This window comes from Myotis daubentonii, chromosome 6 (assembly GCF_963259705.1).
Source record: "Myotis daubentonii chromosome 6, mMyoDau2.1, whole genome shotgun sequence".
Taxonomy (NCBI): domain Eukaryota; kingdom Metazoa; phylum Chordata; class Mammalia; order Chiroptera; family Vespertilionidae; genus Myotis; species Myotis daubentonii.
In genome coordinates, this window is record NC_081845.1 from 14,966,875 (window position 1) to 14,989,540 (window position 22,666).

A 22,666-nucleotide genomic window follows, 5' to 3' on the forward strand; every position below is an offset into this window, starting at 1 on the left:
GTTTTAGTCATCTGAATTTTGAATCTTTTTCAGATGGTTTCCGTAAAGTAGTACATATTGACTCTGGAATTGTAAAGCAGGAACGAGATGGTCCTGTTGAATTTCAGCATCCTTACTTCAAACAAGGCCAGGATGACTTGTTGGAGAACATTAAAAGGAAGGTGGGCTATTGTTAACATGATTTAATTAGGGCATTACCATGTCATATACTTGGCTGAGACTTATTTCAGTGTTGAAACAGAATGTATAGAAATACACTGGTGTTCTTTGTTAGGATGACTTAGACTAATAAAGTTTTAATTATTTCCCCCTATTTTTTCTCCCTGGTGCTGAATTGTACTGAGTGCTCAAACACCTTAAAAGGGAAGGAAAATGTTTGCATGCTGACTGAGGATGAGGAGTCATTCATATTGGGATAGCTCACTCCTTTTAATTTAGCTTAAAAAAATGTAAGCTCCTGCTAGAATGTAAATTCCATGGAGGGCTTTTTATGTAGTTCACTTCTGAATTTGAATGCCCAGAATGAGTCTCTTGTATATAGTAGGCATTTAACAGTACACTTTTTAATGAATTTTTTACTGAAATAAGATATTTTACCAAATCCAGAAAATGGGGTGGGAGGATAGAGAGGTAAAAGGGCAATGGGCCATGAAAGAAAATGGCCTAACAAGCTACTTCTGCATAAATTTAATTAGACATGGAATGTGATAATAAAGAGGCTTGGGGAAATTACAGGGAGTTTGACAGAAGGAAATGAAAGGGGGTAGGGGGAAAGCCCTTAAGGTGTTCCTGCTTGTGGAAACTGGAAACTTACCCACATTTAAAAAAAATAGACTGATTATTCTTTATCCTCTCTCTGAGCTATGAAGTGTATTCTCTCCCTAGAATCTTATCCTGGTCGTTTTGGAACTGGATTACTTCCTGAACACGCTATAAGAACCTTTTTAATAGGGAAGCTTTGAATTACAGTCATGGCATTTGTTTGATAACCTAAATTTGCTTTTTGAAAGGTTTCATCTTCAAAACCAGAAGAAAATAAAATTCGTCAGGAAGATTTAACAAAAATTATAAGTAGTGCTCAGAAGGTTCAAATAAAACAAGAGACTATTGAGTCCAGGCTTTCTGAGTTAAAAAGGTAAAGTATTATTTCCAAATATAATTCTATTACGGGGTTGGTGTGTTTGTTGTGTGTTGGGAATTGGAGGTTAGTGCTTTAAGTACTTTTAGATCATGTTGTTGAAGCCAAGGTCGAAGATCATTTTTCTGTAAGTATTGGTTCCCTTTATTTTTAATAGGTAGCCATAGACTTTGCCCCAATATTGTATCTTCATGATGGTGGTCGAAAGGATAAAAAACCTGAGCATTCGAAACAGTATTACGCACATGCTGCATTTGGTGAAAGAGTAGATTTTTAAATTAGTGTAGGAAATACGATTCTACATAGGTTAGCTTTTTTTTTCTTTTCTTTTTAAAAAATACATCTTTATTAATTTTAGAGAGGAAGGGAGAGAGAGAGAAAAACGTTGATGTAAAAGAGGAATATCAGTTGGTTGCCTCCTGCATGCACCCCAACTAGGGACTGAACCTGCAACCTGGGCATGTGCCCTGACCAGGAATGGAACTGGTGATCTTGCGGTGCACAGGATGGCACTCAACCAACTGAACCACACCAGCCAGGGCTAAGTTAGCTTTTATATGATCACACACATGAGGACACACAAAGTACTACATGTGCTACCTATTCCCTCTTTTTAAAAACTTTTCTGTGTGATCTGTCTCTTAGGAAAAAGTAGGACATAAAAAATAGGGGGGAAAGGACATAAGTCAGAAAAAGTCTAATTTTTTTTTGTAAGAAAGTCTCATTTTTGATACCCCTTATTTGTAAATATAGTTCTTTTTGTAATAGTTTGGATTGAGGAAGATAGCTTTTGTGGAAATTAACAAAAGAATGAATATTAAACATGTAATAGGTGGATTATCTTTTATGTCTTCTCAGCGTTATTGCTGCTAACATTCAATAGCACTGCAATTTCAATAAATGTTGAATGAAGGAAAAGAAAGTATTATTCCTGGTCCAGTTAATTGGTTTGTCATATAGTTGAATATGCTTTTCAAAGACATACTTTTTAGTGTTTTCATATGCTTGTTTTTGAGACAGGTCTTAAGATAGATAGTTTTAGAGTCTGATAGACTTTAGTTCAACTTTAACCCTTAGTAAATCTGTGTGATCTTGGGCAAGTCTTCTCAATTCTCTGAGTCTCAGTGTCCTAATCTATAAAATAGAGATAATAATTCCCTTCCTGATGGATTTGAGAGAAGTTTAAATGATTAGTACATATAAAATGCTTATCATAGTGCCTGGAGCATATTAAGTGCTAGGTAAATATCACTTCCCTTTAAAAATTGTTTCCTAAGCACAAGTACTGAATTCACTTGGTAGCCATAGTTGAAAGGTTAGCTTAAACAAGAAATAATGAACCAGATTGTCAGAGGAATAAATTGCCTACTACTATATGGATGGAGGCATGAGTCTTAAGTTTTTGTGAATATAGTGTCATGAGTAGAAGCTACTACCGTTATGAAGGAATGATTCTAGATTTGTGTCAAGATAATTGTCATCTATATAATTGAACCAAAAATTTTCTAGTCTCATAAAAATATATAAAAGCTACTTAAATTCTCTGGTATTTTTTAAATCTTTATTTTTAATTTTTAAAAATTTGTTATTCCCATGCCTTTTAATCCACCCCCCCACCCCTCCCCCCTTAGCAACCATCAGCTAGTTCTTTATGTCTATGGTATTCCCTGGTATGCTTAATTAAATATATTCGGGCCTGGCTTTCTGACTGAATTTTTATTTTTTTGTTTTTAAATAAATGATAACATAGTGAGAATGAGTCCCTTTGGAAGGAGGTGTCAGAATTACGAGCAAAACATGCACAACAGCAACAAGTTATTCGAAAGGTAAGCTTTTTTCCTCATGATCTTAATTGCGTGTGTTTTAATAAGCACCATTTGTGAATACCCTATTGAATAGTCCGTGGTTGATTTTAGTTTCTTTTATATTAGTTGCACAGCTAGAAGTAAAATTAGAAATCAAACAAATTAGGCCAAGTGTTAATATTCTTTTTAATAAAAATATTAGCTAAATATAGTAATTTCTTACTCCCAGTTAATATGTCATTAACTTTTAATAAAGAGGCTTTTGCCTGATAGCACACTTTAGAATATTTTATTCTTAGATGCATAATTAATACACTGCATATTTTTTACACAGTTTTTAATATAAAAAAACAAAGCCTTATTATATGGGGGTTTTTTGTTCATTTGTTTTTACTATTTTTTTTACTTAAAGGCATAGATACAGGTACAGAAGATAAACAGTATTTTTAAATCAGTCTAACAAATTATGAGTTCAAAAAAATGAGTTATCAATGTATGTCATCATTAGTCTTTGCAGAAAAGCAGTTAATATAATGTTGTAAAATAAATCCTATATTTTAGTATTTGAGCTAAAAATTGGTGGAGGAACTGAGTCTCTTTGTTGCATTGTATCCTTGTGATTTAATCTATTCATACCATCTTTCATCCTATCTAATAATAGACAAACATGGTAATTAACCGTACCTCCAACACGCTTCCCATTGGCTAATCAGGGCGATATGCAAATTAACTGCCAACCAAGATAGCGGCCGGCAGCCAGGCAGCTGAAGCGAACAGGAGGCTTGCTTGCTCCAGTGATGGAGGAAGCCAAGGTTCCCCGCCTGCCGCTGCCGGCCTCTGAGCTGCACTCTAAAAAACAATGTTGCAATTATAGAAGCTAAACAAACCCCAGAAACCTGCTTTCAGCCAGCCGGTCCACAGAGCTGGAGCTGCAGCAGTGTTTCAATTATAGAAGCCAAACAAACCCAGATACCTGCTTTCAGCAGCCGAGGTCTCAGAGCTGGAGCCGAGCCTCAGAGCTAAAGCCGGCTCTCAGTTCCAGTGACAGCCATAGAAGGTAAATAAATCCCAGAATAGAAAAAGAAAAAAAGGAGAGGTTGGGAGCTTCAGTCACCTGCCAGCCTGAAAACAGCCCTCAGCCCCTCACCCAGACTGGCCAGGCATCCCAGTGGGGACCCCTACCCTGAAGGGGGTGTGACCACCTGCAAACAGCCATCATCCCCTCATCCAGGCTGGCCAGGCACCCCAGTGGGGACCCCCACCCTGATCCGGGACACCCTTCAGGGCAAAGCAGCCGGCCCCCACCCATGCACCAGGCCTCTATCCTATATAGTAAAAGGGTAATATGCAAACTGACCCTAACAGCAGAAAGACTGGGAATGACTGGTCACTATGACACACACTGACCACCAGGGGGCAGACACTCAATGCAGGAGCTGCCCTCTGGTGGTCAGTGCACTCCCACATGGGGGAGCTTTGCTTAGCCACAAGCCAGGCTGATGGCTGCCAGTACAGCGGTGGTGGTGGGAGCCTCTCCTGCCTCCTCAACAGCACTATGGATGTCCAACTTTAGCTTGTCCATGTTCAGAGGTCTTTAGCTAAAAATAGCATTATGACTGACAGGATTTGAATCTAGTGGAACAGGCTTAGAAAATTGATGAATGGTAGTGTAACCTTTGGCCTATGGTCAAAATAGCTTTTTTTTTTTTTTAATTATTATGCAAGTGAAGTTTGAATGTAAAATTCAGTTCTGAGTCCAAGTTACATATATTTTTAAAACTTTCCATAGCTAATTTCAACATGCAGTCCTGTTAAGAATACCTGATTTAAAATGATAATGTACCTTAACCTGTTACTTTATTTTAAAAATCTGTTCCTCATTTTTCAGAAAACAATATTTTGCTTAAATATTAACTTAAAATATTCTGTAATTTGTTGTTTTTTCCCCTTATGGCAAGAATAGTTTGTAAAATATTTATATAACATTTCAATTTTTCATGAAAGCTTACATTCTGTCTGCTCAGATTTGAGTTTGAATCTATGTGTTTTGTTGGAGGTTAGGGAGTTTATATAATGCATGATGATAGGCAACCATTTTTTCCTCTATTCCTGGAATTGTTTTTTAATTCTGCAATTTACTTTTGGCCTTAGATCAATTGAAAATAGTGTATGTGAGTTACCTGTTATAGGACTTGTCAGGTGCAGAAGTCAGATGTGGTGTATGTTAGATGCCTCATCTTCTTCAGGTTATAAAGAAGATCAGGCATCTAACATGTACTACATGTGCAGTGAGATGGCACAAGTGTAAAAAGAACTGAGATGTAGAACAAATTTCAGAAGAAATTTAGCCAGTGATTCATGTTCTTATAAATTCAATTACTAATGTTTCTATAATTTTCCCATGACACTTTTTATAAATGAAAAAAAAAATAATTGAAGTTGAATGATTTCAAAGATATCTTTAAGCATAAATGTATTTTTGTCAGCTCTCAGCATTTTCTTTGAGTAAGCAATTTAGTGGCTAATGTTTTCATATACTCTAATGTCTGACTCTTCAGTTTAAAAATTTATATTTTGAAGTGATTAAGGAAATAAAGAAAATAAGGAAAAAACCAAACCTCCCTAGACAGACAACTGTATGGAGATTATCAGAGGGAAAAGAGGGTTAGCTATGGTGGTGGAAGGAAACTTGACTTGGGGTGGTGAACACACAATATAGTAGTACAGCTTATTTATTAAAGAATTGTACCCCTGAAACCTATATAATTTTATTAACCAATGTCACCCCAATAAATTTAATAAATTATTAAAAATAAAATGAAATGTTTATATTTCTTTTCCATGAAAAAGCTCATATTGATTTGTAAGGCAAACTATTTAGTAACTTCTTTTGGGGAGTACACATATTAAAGATATACAATAGGTTTTTTTATTTAACAATTCTTTATTTTAATCATGAAATTACATTTCACAAAGCTTACAAGAAACTTTTCTGCACAGAGTCTATATTGTCCCCCAGTCCCCTTTTTCTTTATTCTTAGCCTCTATACTGTTTTTCATTCTCCATGTGATACTCACTTTTTTAGCTCCTTTAGGAAGTTACAGTATAATTTCAAGGAATACCATATATGGTTCTCATTCACATTTGTACCATCTGGAGCTGGGCTGCCTCCTCAGAATTTAAAATTTTAGCAATTTTAGAGTTGGGCTAAGAATTTGCATGCAATGCTGCTGCTCCATTAAGAAATACTGTCATAGCCCAAACCGGTTTGGCTCAGTGGATAGAGCGTTGGCCTGCAGACTCAAGGATCCCAGGTTCGATTCCAGTCAAGGGCATGTACCTTAGTTGTGGGCATATCCCCAGTGGGGAGTGTGCAGGAGGCAGCTGATCGATGTTTCTCTCTCATCGATGTTTCTAACTCTCTATCTCTCTCCCTTCCTCTCTGTAAAAAATCAATAAAATACATTTTTTAAAAAAAAGAAATACTGTCATAGAGTATGAAGGAATGTGGCATATCTTTCTCTGTTTAATAGTTTTCTTCCAAATGTAATCGCACTTAGTGCCTCAACAGTTTTTCTAGAATCAGCCAATAAGCTTTCTAACTTGAACATTTTATGATCTATTTTTCTTTTGAGTAAGCAATTTAGTGGCAAAGAGTTAGCAATTTATTTTTTACTTCTAATTATATTACCTGATGTAAGAAAAATGTTGCCTGTCAAACACCAATTGTTGTTTTTGTTTGTTTTATTTTTGCATCATAATATTCTTGAAAGAATTTTAAAAGTTGGGATCTGTATTCAGGCATGCTTGATAAGTATCACCAAAACAAATAACTGAATATTGGATATGTAAATGGATGGGTTGATGGGTGGGTTAGGCATTCCTATCCTAGGTAGTAGCAGCTTTATCTATCGCAGGTTATTCTTCTATACCAATTTTAAGATACATCCAAATTTCAAATGTGCTAATATAGGAGAAATTATGTGACTTGGAATAGAGGACATGCAATATATGAATTAATTTTGTAAGACGTGTAATGTGGACTAAAGAACTAGGAGTCTATGATGGAAAAAATTTATATTTATATTTTCCTTTTAGATTGTCCAGTTTATTGTTACATTGGTTCAGAATAACCAGCTTGTGAGTTTAAAACGTAAAAGGTAAGATTTTATGATAAAATATTTTGACCTACACTTACATGGACAACAAAAAATTTTAGTGTTTAACCATGAATGGCCTACATTTGCTGAGTGTACGCCCATTTTCCTGGATGAACAGTTCTCCCTTGTTAAATTACACTCATGTTTCAAGAGTATATTACTTCCTCATGCTGTCATCCTGCTCATGTTTTTGAAAGATAAGGATAGCCTAAATGATCACTTTACAAATACATACAGTTAATAAAGAATCTGTATTTCATTACATTAGCAACTTAATGTATCTTTAGAAAACCTGAGTGAAATTTTTTTAAAAGGTTATATCTTTTTAAAAGAAAACAAATTTTTTTACTTGATCATATGTTTAATGTACTCATAAGGTCTTTAAAAGACTGTATGTCAACCATGGATTGTGGTACCTATAATTGTCAGTAACTACCATTGTTACAACTAATACATAAGAATAATAGACAAAGGAATATTTGGAAGAAGAAAAAGATTAGTTTGTAAGGCTAAGATTTTAGCAAAGCTTGGTTATGCTTACAGCTTATGCAGTGGCCTTAATTAACCTACTTCCACTAATCAGTTCTTATGATATTACCTATTTATTTTTTACCATGTAAGCACTGTACTTAAAACTAGACCATCAATTTTACACACCATACACAAAAATAAACTCAAAATGGATAAAGGACTTAAAGGTAAGATGGGAAACCATAAAAATCTTAGAAGCCATAGGCAGCAAATAGCAGACATTTGTTGTAGCAGTACCTTTACCCATACAGCTCGTAGGGCAATGGAAACTATGGAGAAAATAAACAAATGGGACTACATCAAAATGAAAAGCTGCACAGCAAAAGAAACAATCAACAAAACAACAAGAAAACCCACTGCATGGGAGAACATATTTGCCAATGTTATTCCGATAAGGGTTTAATCTCCAACATTTATAGGGAACTCATACAACTTAACAAAAGGAAGATAAACAATCCAATCAAAAAATGGGCAAAGGACCTAAAAAGATACTTTTTGAAAGAGGACATAGAGAAGACCAAGAGACATATGAAGACATGCTCAAAGTCACTAATCATCTGAGAGATGCAAATCAAAACAACAATGAGGTACCATCTCACATCTGCCAGAATGTCTATCATCAACAAACAACAAGTACTGGAGAGGATGCAGAGAAAAAGGAACCCTCCTTCACTGCTGGTGGGAATGCAGACTGGTGCAGCCACTGTGGAAAACAGTATGGTGTTCCCTCAAAAAATTAAAAATGGAACTGTCATTTGACCCAGTAATACCACTTCTAGGAATATATCCCAAGAAAACAGAAACGCCAATCAGAAAGGATATATGCACCCCCATGTTCATAGCAGCACAATTTACAATAGCTAAGATTTGGAAGCAGCCTAAATGCCCATCAGCAGATGAGTGGATTAGAAAACTGTGGTACATCCACACAATGGAATACTACGCTGCTATAAAAAAGAAGGAATTCTTACCATTTGCAACAGCATGGATGGAACTGGAGAGCATTATGCTAAGTGAAATAAGCCAGTCAGTGAAAGATAAATATTACATGATCTCACTCATTTGTGAAATATAAAGAACATTATAAACTGATGAACAAAAATAGATGCAGAGGCAAAGAAGCATCGAACAGACTGTCAAACTATAGCGGGAAGGCAGGGGAGGGTTGTGGGTGTGGGTAAGAGATCAACCAAAGGACTTGTATGCATGCATGTAAGGGTAACCAATGGGGGGTGGGTGGTGAGGGCATGTGCCGGGGGTTAGGGGAAGCCGGGGGGAGGTCAATGGGGAAAGAAGGAAATGTACTACTATTTGTAATACTTTAAATGATAAAATTAAAAAAACAAAAAGCAAAAATTAAAAAAAAAAGAATTATATAGTTCAGTCAGCAATGAAACATATCTGGAGAGAGTAGTTTGTTATATTTATTATAGCAAAAGTAGTAAAAATGAATGAAGAAATAAGTTTTTAGGCACACTGATCCCCCAGTTTCTATTTCTAAGATATAATCATTTTTAAGAGTTTCTTTTGTATCCTTACTAAAATTTATCCTTACTATTCATTATTACCATGAGTGTATTTGTAGTAGAAGCAGTTTAAATTCCTTGTATGTTTGCTTCATAGATATCTTTTGATTTTTAGGCCTCTACTTCTGAACACTAATGGAGCCCAAAAGAAGAATCTATTTCAGCACATAGTCAAAGAACCAGCTGATAATCACCATCATAAAGTAATTTTTTGTTAACTTTTATATTTATTGTCTCAAACTAATTTTTATTAATAGTTACATTTCATGCATTCAAAGAAGTTTATTGAGTAATAATCTAAGTGCTCATCCTCCAGCTTTATTAAATCACTAGAGGCCCGGTGCACGAAATTCGTGCACTGGGGGGGGGGGGGGCGGGCCTCAGCCCAGCCTGCATCCTCTCCAATCCTGGACCACCTGGGGGATGTCTAACTGCCCGAACCCAGGGATTGGGCCTAAACCGGCAGTTGGACATCCCTCTCACAATCCTGGACCATTGGCTCCTAATCGCTCACCTGCCTGCCTACCTGGTCTCCCCTAACTGCCCACCCCCCACCCCCCCCCCCCCCGCCAGCCTGGTCACCCACGACTGCCCCTCTCTGCTGGCCTGGTTGCCCCCAACTTCTCCCCCGCTGGCCTAGTTGCCCCTCACTGCTCCTCCCCCTTCACCAACCTAATCGCCCCCAACTGCCACCCATCCCCTGCCGGCCTGGTCACCCCTAACTGCACCCCCTCCCCCCCCGCCGGCCTGGTCACCCCACGCAGCCTGCTGTTCAGTTGTTTGGTCGTCCCTCACTAACCCCCCTGCCAGCCTGGTTGTAGGCAGCCATCTTGTGAGGGTTAATTTGCATACTATCTCTTTATTATATAGGATGACTTTTTTCATTGTTTGCATTAGATTATTTTAAAAGCTAAACCATTATAAATATAGTTGTCTCAGTTGCCTGTTCCCAAGTTTGTTTTTCTCCCCTAGTCCAGTCTCCCGTCACCTAGAGATAATCACTGTTTTGAATTAGTATTTATTATTTCCATAGTCATTTTATATGTGTGAATCCATGAATATTTGTTATTATTTATATATATCTAAACTTCATACAAATGATATCATTTTATACATATCATTTTACCTTGTGGCTTTTTTCACTTGGTCTTACTTTTGAGATTAAATCGAGAATTATTTAATCTTAATTATTATATGTTAATTGAATATTATGATAATGTAATTATGCCTTCATCCATTGGTTAAAGTTATTTCCAACTTTTATCATAAATGTACACAGACTATACTTTTTTACTATAGCAAGTTTAAAGAGTATTTTTTTGTGTCCTGGCCAGCATGGCTCAGTGGATTGAGCGTTGGCCCATGCACCAAGAGTTCACTGGTTCAATTCCCTGATGCCTGGATTGCAGGCTCTCCCCAGGTGGAGGCATGCAGGAGGCAACCAGTCAATGTTTCTGTCTTCACTCCTCCTTTCCTCTCTAAAAATCAATAACATATTTTTTAAAAAATATTTTTGTTTACCTTTTTTTTTGTCATAGGCTCACTGGATAATTTGTCAAACTTACATCCAGTGGAAAATTAGTCCAGTCCAGGGTCCAGACTTCTTTAGTATCTGATTATCATTGTTACTTTCAAATCTTAGAATTTCAAATACTGTTAGACATTTATCATTAAAGTTTCAAGATTTTTGTTCTCAGGAAAATCAGAGTTAACCTAACATCTGGTTCCTCTTCCCACCACTGTTTCTAATAAAAAACATCTAATACTTTGTTTTTAGGATTGAAGATTCATGTATGGTATTTTCATTTTAACTCGATTTATATATTTTTTAAAGACTTTACATCTTCTGCCTCTATACGTTCTAGTGTTAAAATTGATAGATTTTTGCTTTATAATAATGACTTGTTTGCTTTAAAGAATTGAATGTTTTTTGTTAATGTACCTATGGTCTGACTGTAGCTTATCTTTAAAAATAATCATTACTAAAATGCCAGACTGTTATTTAACTGGAATAGTTGAAGTATTTTTGTTTTTCTTTTTTTTTTTTAAATTAAATCTTTATTGTTCAGATTATTACATTTGTTCCTCTTTTTCCCCCCCATAACTCCCCTCCTCCCAGTTCCCACCCCATCCTCCGCCCTCACTCCCCACCCACTGTCCTCATCCATATGTGCACGATTTTTGTCCAGTCTCTTCCTGCATCTCCCATACCCCTTTCCCCCACAAGAATAGTCAGTCCATTCCCTTTGTATGTCCCTGATTCTATTATGATCACCAGATTATTTATTCACTTGATTCTTAGATTCACTTGTTGATAGATGCATATTTGTTGTTCATAATTTGTATCTTTACCTTTTTCTTCTTCCTCTTCTTAAAGGATACCTTTCAGCATTTCATATAATCCTGGTTTGGTGGTGATGAACTCCTTTAGCTTTTCCTTATCTGTGAAGCTCTTTATCTGACCTTCCGTTCTGAATGATAGCTTTGCTGGATGAAGTAATCTTGGTTGTAGGTTCTTGGTATTCATCACTTTGAATATTTCTTGCCATTCCCTTCTGGCCTGCAAAGTTTCTGTTGAGAAATCAGCTGACAGTCGTATGGGTATTCCCTTGTAGGTAACTGAGTTTCTTTCTCTTGCTGCTTTTAAGATTCTCTGTCTTTTGCTCTTGGCATTTTAATTATGATGTGTCTTGGTGTGGTCCTCTTTGGATTCCTTTTGTTTGGGGTTCTCTGCGCTTCCTGGACCTGTAAGTCTATTTCTTTCACCAGGTGGGGGAAGTTTTCTGTCATTATTTCTTCAAATAGGTTTTCAATATCTTGCTCTCTCTCATCTCTGGCACCCCTATAATTCTGATGTTGGTACGCTTGAAGCTGTCCCAGAGGCTCCTTACACTATCTTCGTATTTTCGGATTCTTTTTTCATTTTGCTTTTCTGGTTGGGTGTTTTTTGCTGCTTCGCATTTCGAATCTTTGACTTGATTCTTGCGCTCCTCTGGTCTGCTGTTGGGTATCTGTATAATATTCTTTATTTCAGTCAGTGTATGCTTAATTTCTAGTTGGTTCTTTATCACAACATCAAGGGTCTCATTAGATTTGTTGTAGATCTCATTAAGTTTATCAGCGGCTTCTAGACAGTTCTTGAGAGACCTTAAAAGTGTGGTTCTGAACTCTATATCTTCCATTGACAATTTTGTCCTGTTTCTTTGTCTCCGCATTTTTTTATGCTTTCTTGGTGCACCCCCTAGTGGTCTTTGTGCACAGTCTTGTTGTAGTTAAGCCTTGATTGTTGTCGGCAATACGGGGGGGGGGGGGGGGGGGAGGTGATTTGAACTCCAGGCTAACTGGCTATCTTGTTTTTCTATTTTGAAACCATTTAATGAGTAAGAAAAAATATGTATCAAACAGAGTGTCTTGAGTTGAAGTAGTACTATCAGCACAGTGCCCTTCTGGTTTATGCTTGAAAATTTCTGGTGAAATCCTGACTTTTCAGCTTTTGGGTATAGAAAAATACTTGAAAATTTGAAGCTCGCTCTTATATAAGCATTCTGAGGCATGCCATCTTCAAAGTCCTTTAAAAAAAAATAGTTAAGTAGAATGCAGAGAGTATACCTTATACCTCTGCACTACTAGTACTAATTAGTGTATAAGTCCAAGAAGAGCAATGAATATATCTGTTTTGCTTACTATTGTATTGTCAACATTTAGTGAATAGTAGGTTCTCAATTAGCATTTTTAAATAATGTTTTGGAGTTAATATAATTCCATTTTTTTATGTATTTTTTTCTCCCTGATTTATTAGGTACCACACAGTAGGACTGAAGGTTTAAAACCAAGGGAGCGGATTTCAGATGACATCATTATTTATGATGTTACTGATGATAATGCAGATGAAGAAAATATCCCAGTTATTCCAGAAACTAATGAAGATATTATATCTGATCCCTCCAAGTAAGGAGATTGAGAAATAACATTTATGAAAATAGTTACTTTTCTTACCAAAGAGCTAAATTCAAAAACACTTTAATTCTTCGATGAACTAATATCTGACTCATGTTTGGTTTATTAAACTGAAAAATTAAGCCAAATTATTCAACCAGATATCCCTCCTCACCCCCCCCCCACTCCCCCCCCCCCAGCAAAAAAAAACTCAACAAAAAACTAATGAGAATTCTGATTTTTTAATTTTGTAGTTAAACAGCTTTAATTGATTCTTTGTGGTCTTACATCGTATGAGCTGTCAATATTTGTGATTAAGATACTCCCCCAAGAAATTTAAACCTTTTGATATGTGGTTTGGGGAGAGAATTTCCAAGGAAAAGGGATGGATAGAATTAATTTATTGAATTGGTCTGTAATTGGTTCTTTCTCCTGTTGTTGATATAGCTGTAGCCAGTACCCTGATATTGTCATTGTTGAAGATGACAATGAAGATGAATATGCACCGGTCATTCAGAGTGGAGATCAGAATGAACCAGCCAGAGAATCCCTAAGTTCAGGCAGTGATGGCACTAGTCCTCTCATGTCTAGTGCCATCCAGCTAAATGGCTCCTCCAATCTGACTGCAGATGATCCTGTTACCATGATGGATTCCATTTTAAATGATAACATCAATCTTTTGGGAAAGTGAGTGTTCATTTAGATGTCTAAATTTATTTTCTTTCTTTCTTTATTTCATGTATTCTCTTTCTCTTTGATTGACCTACCTTTCTCATTATGAACCCATGTAGTCTACCTTTCCGTGTTTTGGTCAGGGCTGAGCTCCACAGATGCTGTTTTGAGAAGGAATTAATCATTCCAAGAGTAGTTTGGGGATTTTTTTGGCAGTTCCTCAGATTTTCTTAATGAAATATTTGTTTTGAATGTCCATAAAGTATATGTGATTGTACTTGTGTTTATATCAGGATAATGGAATAACATACCTCTATTAAGGGACTTATTTTTAGCATTAAAAAACACACAGAAATTAGTAGCAATGACCAGTAATAAGAAGTTAAACATTTAATAATTTATAATATAGAGGAAAGAAAGAAATCAGACTGTTTTTGCAAAACCTTTTTTCTGTAAACACTAAAGTTTTATGTAAAAGTGCTGTGAGTTCTTGGTTAACCAAATTGTAGGAATCCCAAATACTGAATAGGACCTCTAAGATAAGAATTGGTAAGGATTCCACAGTTGCTGGAAATGTTTTTGCCTTGCTAGATTGCAGTGTAATTTAAACATAAAAACAGGAAAATCTAATTGATTTCTTTTTTAAAAATCTTTTTCCTTAGGGTTGAGCTGTTGGATTATCTTGACAGTATTGATTGCAGTTTAGAGGACTTCCAAGCCATGCTGTCTGGAAGACAGTTTAGCATAGACCCAGATCTCCTGGTTGATGTAGGTACTTTGAATAATCTTAGCTGTACTGGTAGTTTGTGTGTCTGTGTATGTTATTTATAAATCAATATGTCATTTTCTTGTATTCTACACTTGTTTTTGCATTTTTAAAAAAAATAATGGTTTTGTTTATCAGAAAGATTGAACAGGTGGGTTCAAGACAATGAAGGTAGGTAATCACTACCCATCTATAAATAGCAGTTCAGTTAATCCCCCTGTAACAACATATCAACTCTGTTCAACAGTACTATTAAGTCTTGTCTGGACTTGTTGCTGTATTATGGTTTTCTTTAGAATAAATTTTCATTGAATAGAAATTGGTGGAAGTTACTAATAGAGATATGTCGCCAGAAAACAGCATGAAGGCACTTACTAACTTTGGGAATTAACATTTTCTATTCAAATGTATTATACTTGATATATTTTTATAATGTGTGTGTCCTGTGTCCTAATGTTCTCGTGCTTCAGTCCCCACTACCACCTCTATGAACTTGACTCCAGTGTTGTCTGGTCTGTGAATCTTCATCTACCATTCCTAGCACTAACCACCTTTCTTGTTCTCGTCCCTTGTGTAACTATTCCTCCTCTTCCCCTTGCCTAAAGCTTCCTTTGTGACCTGCTCCCATCCAGATGAATCTGGTTCTCTCCCCATTTTCATTTTCTGTTGTGAACATATTTCTGCCTTTTGAAGGTTTTGACTTTTTTTTTCTCTCCTTAAAATGCTTCTCTCATGTCAAGAGTGTACAGTTTTGTCCTTTGAAGAGCTTCTCAATGAGGCTAAAAGGAATTAGTTCTTTCTTCCTCTTCAATCTTAATTGACCACCTTATCTCTCTACTCATCAGTCTGTGTGTCATAAGACTTTATCATCTTTCCCAAGCACTCAGTGCCTCTTAGGATGGATTTCATCTTCTTTGAAGACTTCTTTTCCATGCCAATCTACGTTACCATCTTAGGTGAATTCAGCATCCATGTTAATGACCTACTTCAACTTGTTAACAGTAACTTGACTTACCTTCTTGATTCTATCAGTCTTAATCCCCACTCTGAATCCAGATTCCTTTTAGAATATCTGTCCCTTAGATCACTGAGAAAAAAAATAAAATCCTATAACCTCTACAAATCCTTGTAATCTTCAACTAGGTTATTTTAATTCAACTTTGAAACATTTATCATACTTGTTTGTCCTCAAGACCTCATCCAGCCAACTATTTCCTATTCACAAAGGCTAATTCACCTCTTCCTGGTCCTCTCATAGACGTGGAATCTCATCTTACAGGAAGTACTTCCTCTTTAAAGCCAATTTGTACACATCCTCCCTGCATCTTAGTTTTTCTGTCTCTATCCTTGATCTTTCCCATCTGCCTTTAATGCTTCCCCATCTTAAAAAGCATTTTGATATGTTGCTCTGCTCATTTACCATTCTGCTTTTCTAATCCTTTCACTCATTTAGAAATGAGTGGCTATATGTGTTACTTCTTTTTTACTCTGTATTTCATTTGAAACCCTGTATTATCTTCTTATTTACTCTAAGCTTGTGCTGCCTTGGTTTATCCATAGTAAGTAGGCTGTGATTTCCTGTGATCTCCCCCCCTCCCTAATTAAGGTCACTGGGCTAGTGAAAGAACATTTGTTTTGAATCAGATTTGGGTTCTACTTTTGGCTCCTCTTACTATACTAGCTATGTTATTATTAACCTTGGAAAAATTAAGCTCTCTTTCCAAGTTTCCCTATCTATAAAATGTAGCTAATGCCCAGAAGGGCTGTTATAAGAATTATAAGTAATTAGCAGTATTATTATTTATACTATTAATTTTCTAAAACAGAACTTGTTCTGTTGATTTTAGAAGCCCTTGGACCTTTGTTATCTCCTGTCACCCTAAACATTCTCCATTTCCTCTAAAAACTTCTTTTTCTTGCTGTTTTCTACTTCTACTTGGGTCTTCCCCAAAGGTACTCAGTCTTTTATCCTCTTATTTTCTATACCTCTTCTTTTTCTGTCCTTCCTCTCTGAAGGGATTTGTGCTTGTAGAATTGCTCTTAAATGTATATCTCCAGCTCTTAATACTTTTTAAAGTAAACTTGCTTGAATTCTAAGTCCATGCCTTTAAGAGTCATCAGATCTTGCCTTAGATTCTGTTTAATACCATTTTTTTTTATTCTCTAAGCTAGATACCCTTTTTAGATTTTTAATTTTTGTAGTGATACCAGACTTCACTCACCCAGGATAGTAATCACAGAGGCATCTTGGCTTCCTGATCTTTATCTCATCACTCAAGTCCTGAGTATTTTTCAAAATAGCATTCACAAGCCACCCCTGCTTTTTGTTTCTAATATTGGCTCTTTTACCTAGACCTTAATTATCTCATCCTTGAATTATGCTGTATTGTTATAAATAAAAAAATCCACCTATGGGTTGCTTTGTTCTCTGAGATGGCAAAGATAATAAGGGATAAATAAGTATGCTGAAGAGTTCATGGATTCTCTCTGCAAAGTCCAGTTATGAGTGATCCCATGTGGCGTCGGCAGAATAGGTCTGGCCATAGAATTCAACCCAACTATGTCAGCTCCTCCTCCTGATCTACTTTTTTTTAGTTCAGACTATGCATCTGCTGGGAATACATGAAGGCAATCCTGAGTCAGTGTGTAGGAGGAGTGGGGCAAAGAATGAGTGGGGATCTTTCACTGTTGGGCCTCTTTAGATGCCTCTCTCTTTAGGAACAAAATCTGGTTAGGCCTCTAAGCTGAACTGCAGAGACCGGCAGTCTCCTATAGCTACCTGAACCGAAGATCAGTAGGTGATAAAGTTAATGAAAGAAAAGAAGGAGCTGGGATATCTTTAGGTCTAGCATGAATGTGGAACTTTGAGAGAATCAGTGTCTAGACAGGATAGAGGAGGAACCTGCCTGTGGCCTCTGCATTTCATTGTATCCTGTAAACCGTTTGTTGTGCTTGTTCTCTGGAAATACTGAAATTGCCAAATTTCACTGCTCCATCCATTTATTAGTGTGGAGAGAATGTGGTCTTGTTCCCTGACTGGCCTTGCTTTACTTGTTGAACCTTATGTACACAACTTACTATTCAACTTAGAACTTGTGTGTTATTTGGACTGGTCATCTTCTTGGTTGTTGCTAATGTTACAATGTATTCTTTTCTCCTTCCTTCCTTTCCAAGTCATTAACCATTCCCCAGGGACTGATACATGTTGCATAGCTTTATCCAGATATTTCGTTTATTCTGTGTATGTATGTGTATGTCTGTGTCTGTGTGTTTTTCTTCTTTCTTTCTCTTAACTCCTTAGTACTTTTTAGCTCCACCATCCATTATTATTATTATATGGTTTGTATATGATCATATGTTACTATTTGCTGCTGTTCTTGTCTTTTAGATTGTAAGCTCCTGAAGAGCAGGAATAGTGTATTCATTTTATATTCTTTATGATGTTAATTATTATATGGTCAATAAATCCCTATGGAATGAATAACTTTGACACTTAACAATTTAAACAAAAGTTATGTCTGTAAACTGCCTGGCCTGAGGAGTACAGTAAGCAGTGATTTTAGCATTTATAGCTTCCCTTGGTAGGCGAGGTGAAAAGAACCAGCAAAGAGGTATGCCATTTGTAATCTAGGAGCCACTATCATAGAACAGATTCCATAAATTTATCACATGATTAGCAAATAGTCAGTGAAGACAGTGTCAGGGCAATGAACTCAGTCCTGGTTGGTACTTAAGGCCTGAGGCATTTAGGGAGAAGAAAAATAAAGGAAATGAAGGAGAAGGGAGCTGTGGAAAACCACCATTTGTCTCAAGTTTTTACTTTATAGTTTTATAGAGAAACTAGAGGCCCAGTACACGAAATTCGTGCACTGGGGGCGGCGCGGGGGGGGAGGTTCCCTCAGTCCAACCTGCGCCTTCTTGCAGTCCAGGAGCCCTCGGAGGACATCCAACTGATGGCTTATTGCTGCCACGGAGCCTGGCTTCTGGTTGAATGGTGCTCCCCCTACAGGAGCACATGATCACCAGGAGGCAGCTCCTGTGTTGACTGCCCCCTGATGGTCAGTGTGCGTCATAGCGACCAGTCGTTCTGCCGTTTGGTCGGTTTGCATATTAGCCTTTTATTATATAGGACTAGAGGCCCGGTGCACAAAAATTTGTGCACTCGTGGGGGAGGGAGGTCCCTCAGCCCGGCCTGTGCCCTCTCGCAGTCTGGGACCCCTCGGGAGATAACGACCTGCTGGCTTAGGCCTGCTTCCGGGTGGCAGAGGGCAGGCCCAATCCCTAGGTGCAGCCCCTGGTCGGGCTCAGAGCAGGGCCGATTGGGGAGTTGGGGCGCTGCCCCCTGTCATGCACAGAGCAGGGCGATCAGGAGGTTGTGATGCCACCCTCAGTCACGCTCGGGGTAGGGCCGATTGGGGGGTTGGGGCACTGTCCCCTGTCACACTCAATGCAGGGTCGATGGGGAGGTTGTGGCGCCACCCCCTGTCACACACAGAGCAGGGCCAATCAGGGGGTTGGGGCGCTGCCCCCTGTCATGTACAGAGCAGGGCCCATCAGGGGGGTTGGGGCTCTGTACCCTGTCACGCACAGAGCAGGGCCAATCGGGGTTGGGGCGCTGCCCCCTGTCACTCACAGAGTAGGGCCCATCAGGGGGGTTGGGTCTCTGTACCCTGTCACGCACAGAGCAGGGCCAATCAGGGTTGGGGCGCTGCCCCCTGTCACGCACAGAGCAGGGCCCATCAGGGGGTTGGGGCGCCGCCACTCTCACACTCAGGGCAGGGCCGATGGGGAGGTTATGGCTCTACCCCGTCACACACAGAGCAGGGCCCGTGGGTGGCGGGGGGGGGTTGGGGCACCGCACCCTGTCACACAAAGAGCCGCAGGGCGATCAGGGGGTTGGGGAGCTCCCCCCTATCAGGCACAGAGCAGGGCTGATCAGGGGGTTGGGGCGCCTTCCCCTGTCACAAACAGAGCAGAGTAGATAGGGAAGTTGTGGCCCCGCCCCCTGTCACACACAGAGCCGCAGGGCGATCAGGGGGTTTGGGCGCTGCCCCCTGTCACGCTGATCCTGGTGCCGGAGGCCTCGCGGCTCCGCTGATCCCGGTGCTGGGAGGCATATTACCCTTTTACTATATAGGGTAGAGGCCTGGTGCACGGGTGGGTGCCGGCTGGTTTGCCCTGAAGAGTGTCCTGGATCAGGGTGGGGGTCCCCACTGGGGTGCCTGGCCAGCCTGGGTGAGGGGATGATGGCTGTTTGCAGCTGGGCACACATCCTTCAGGGTGGGGGTCCCCACTGGGGTGCCTGGCCAACCTGGGTGAGGGGATGATGGCTATTTGCAGCTGGTCACACACCCTTCAGGGTGGGGGTCCCCACTGGGGTGCCTGGCCAGCCTGGGTGAGGGGATGATGGCTGTTTGTAGCTGGTCACACACCCTTGTGGGTGGGGGTCCCCACTGGGGTGCCTGGCCAGTCTGGGTGAGGGGCTGAGGGCTGTTTTCAGGCTGGGGGTGCAGCTGGTCACACACGCTCCTTTTTTTCTTTCTTTTTTTTTTATTCTGGGCCAGCTTTAGCTTTGAGGCTTGGCTCCAGCTCTTAGGCCTCTGCTGCTGAAAGTAGGTTTCTGGCCTTTGCTTACAATGTTGCGATCCTGCTGGCTGAAGCCCGGCGGCCTAAAGCAGGTTTCTGGGGTTTTGTTTAGCTTCTATATTTGTTACATAGTTGCTTAGAGTTGCAGCTCAGAGGCCTGCAGCGGCAGGCGGGGAATGTTGGAGTCCTCCGTCACTGAAGCAAGCAAGCCTCATGTTAGTTTCAAGCTGCCTGGCTGCTGGCCGCCATCTTGACTGGCAGTTAATTTGCATATTGCCCTGATTAGCCAATGGGAAGGGTAGCAGTTGTATGCCAATTACCATGTTTCTCTTTTATTAGATAGGATTCTTTACAATGTCTAATTCATGGGCTAGCTTGCTCTGTTTTTCTTTCTGCTTTTCTCTTCCCAACTTATTTTACTCTATAGGAGCTTCCTAGTGCAGGAACTATATCTCTTCACCCAACATGGCTGTATAAAAATTTTGAATACAGTTAGCTTTTTAATATTTTTTAAACTTACCATCTTTCTTGTTTGGTCTTTCAGCTTTTCACTAGTTCTGTGCAGATGAATCCCACAGATTACATCAATAATACAAAAGTAAGTTTTAATTAATGTTGCTCAGGACCCATAGCTATAAGAATTTTTAAAAAGTCTTAGTAAGCATAGAGCAATACCTCTCCCAGTTACAAAGCATTTTCTATTACCTAATATGGGTGATCAAGATAGTAAAATTCCAGATGAAAAATTAGCTTTTGGTTATGGGGTGAATTATTACCCAGTTTTGCTGGCACTTAACTATCAATACCATTAACTATTAGTATGAAATCAGCCCTCAAAGTGCTGGGAGATCACTTGATTAAACTATTCGAAACTGTTATTCTAGAACTCAAATTTAATTTTTCTATGTATTTTGGAGCAATATGCATTTTGCTGTTTAACTGTATTTAAGGTATTGGTTTTCGGAATAGGAAGGAGATCCAAGAATAAAGAATGACACACTGTATACAAAAAATAAATACTGTATCACATCACTAAATAAATGCAAGACATGGGTTCATTCAACTTAAGGTCTAACATTTAATAATATCATATTTACTGAAACACAGTGCTGAAATGGTCCATAGAATCTTATAACATAAATCTAGGCAAACTATGGTCCACATGACAAATTCAGGCATACTGCCTGCTTTTGTAAATAAGTTTTATTGGAACACAGCCACACTTGTTCTTTCATGTACTGCCTATGGCTGCTTTTGCACAAAAATTACAGAGTTGAGTAGTTATGACAGAGAACACATTTATATATGTACTTATATTTACTAACTGGCCTTTATAGAAAAAGTTTGCCAACCCCTAACGTAAATCATCCAAAGTGAATGTATAATTTCTGATTCAAAGTTCACAAATTCTTTCAACTCTAAGTTGCCCAGGATTAGAAACTACCAAAAACAATGACACATCAACTGCTATTCCCTTGCTCATGACAGATATTATGTGACATGGATTACAATACTCTTTCCTAATAAATCAGGATACTCCTCAATACAGGACTCTAAGTGGCCCCTACTAATGAATAAGAGTTTGCATGGGAGCTGAAACCCACTTGTCATCCTTGTTCTCATATGTTTTAGTGGTATCCTTGGAAAATACCTATTTTAGGAAGTATAAAAATTACGGTATTATTGCCTTAATATTTATTGTGAATGCTAAGAAATATTTTAATGTAAATTTTTGGAAAGGCATAAGTTGTTATTATATTGTGGCATTGTTATTCTTTCTGAATCCTGGAACTCATACTGCTTTATTTTACAATGAATATCAGGGAATTACTGGAATTAGTGTGTTTGTTACACCATATGTACCTAACCAGCATCAGCTATCTGGGATTTACAGCTATTGAGGAGAAGTTGTGAACCTCTCCACCTCACTTTGAATATCCTTGAAAAGAGCACTGAAGAATTTAACAGCATTAGTGACTTAATTCCCTTACAATCATATGTAAGGACAGAAGACATCACTGGTTGAAAGAAGCAATTTAAATGACAGAAAAGAACTGAAAGAGCCACATGAAGGAAATGAAGAACCACTGCAACTTTGAGGCTTCCAAATATAGGGATAAATAGTTTTAGGATGTCATCGCGTTATCTTCAACTAATCTAAATGTGTTCATTTACTCTGCGAAAGAAATGTGTAATACATTTTTAATGAAAACTTTAAAATTGGTTTGTTTCAAGAGTGATCTCTTTATTAGAAGTTTGAAACCAGCCATCTTTGACTTATTCCCATCTTTTGTCCTTGACAAATTCTGTGTTTTCTGCTGTTGAAATGCTCCCTCTTTTTCATACTATTGTCATCCTAGTTCAGGATCTTTGTTTCATCCACTTGATGACAGCAATAGCTTTTTAAATCAGTCTTGTTACCTCTACTCAAATCTCTCTCTAGTGCATCTTTCCTGGTGCTCCCCCTTCCCATATATGTCAGATAATATACCAGTATTCACATACAGTTTTTTTATTCTTTACTATTTTCAGAAACATGAAAAAG

At 38.3% G+C, this 22,666-nt stretch overlaps 1 protein-coding gene across 4 annotated transcripts in view; it reads left to right on the plus strand.

The window, feature by feature from the left end:
• The window catches only part of HSF2 (heat shock transcription factor 2), a 41,932-nt gene that overhangs the window by 14,079 nt on the left and 5,187 nt on the right, over positions 1-22,666 (plus strand). For 2 of the 4 annotated variants that reach the window (XM_059700217.1, XM_059700214.1), the window contains exons 3-11: positions 34-161; positions 1,011-1,135; positions 2,889-2,964; positions 7,043-7,104; positions 9,277-9,364; positions 12,961-13,109; positions 13,545-13,784; positions 14,432-14,537; positions 20,666-20,719. In XM_059700217.1, the coding sequence (XP_059556200.1) occupies positions 34-161; positions 1,011-1,135; positions 2,889-2,964; positions 7,043-7,104; positions 9,277-9,364; positions 12,961-13,109; positions 13,545-13,784; positions 14,432-14,537; positions 20,666-20,719 (1,028 nt within the window). The remainder of the gene's footprint in view (positions 1-33; positions 162-1,010; positions 1,136-2,888; positions 2,965-7,042; positions 7,105-9,276; positions 9,365-12,960; positions 13,110-13,544; positions 13,785-14,431; positions 14,538-20,665; positions 20,720-22,666) is intronic. The other 2 variants (XM_059700216.1, XM_059700215.1) reach the window with 1 other exon arrangement.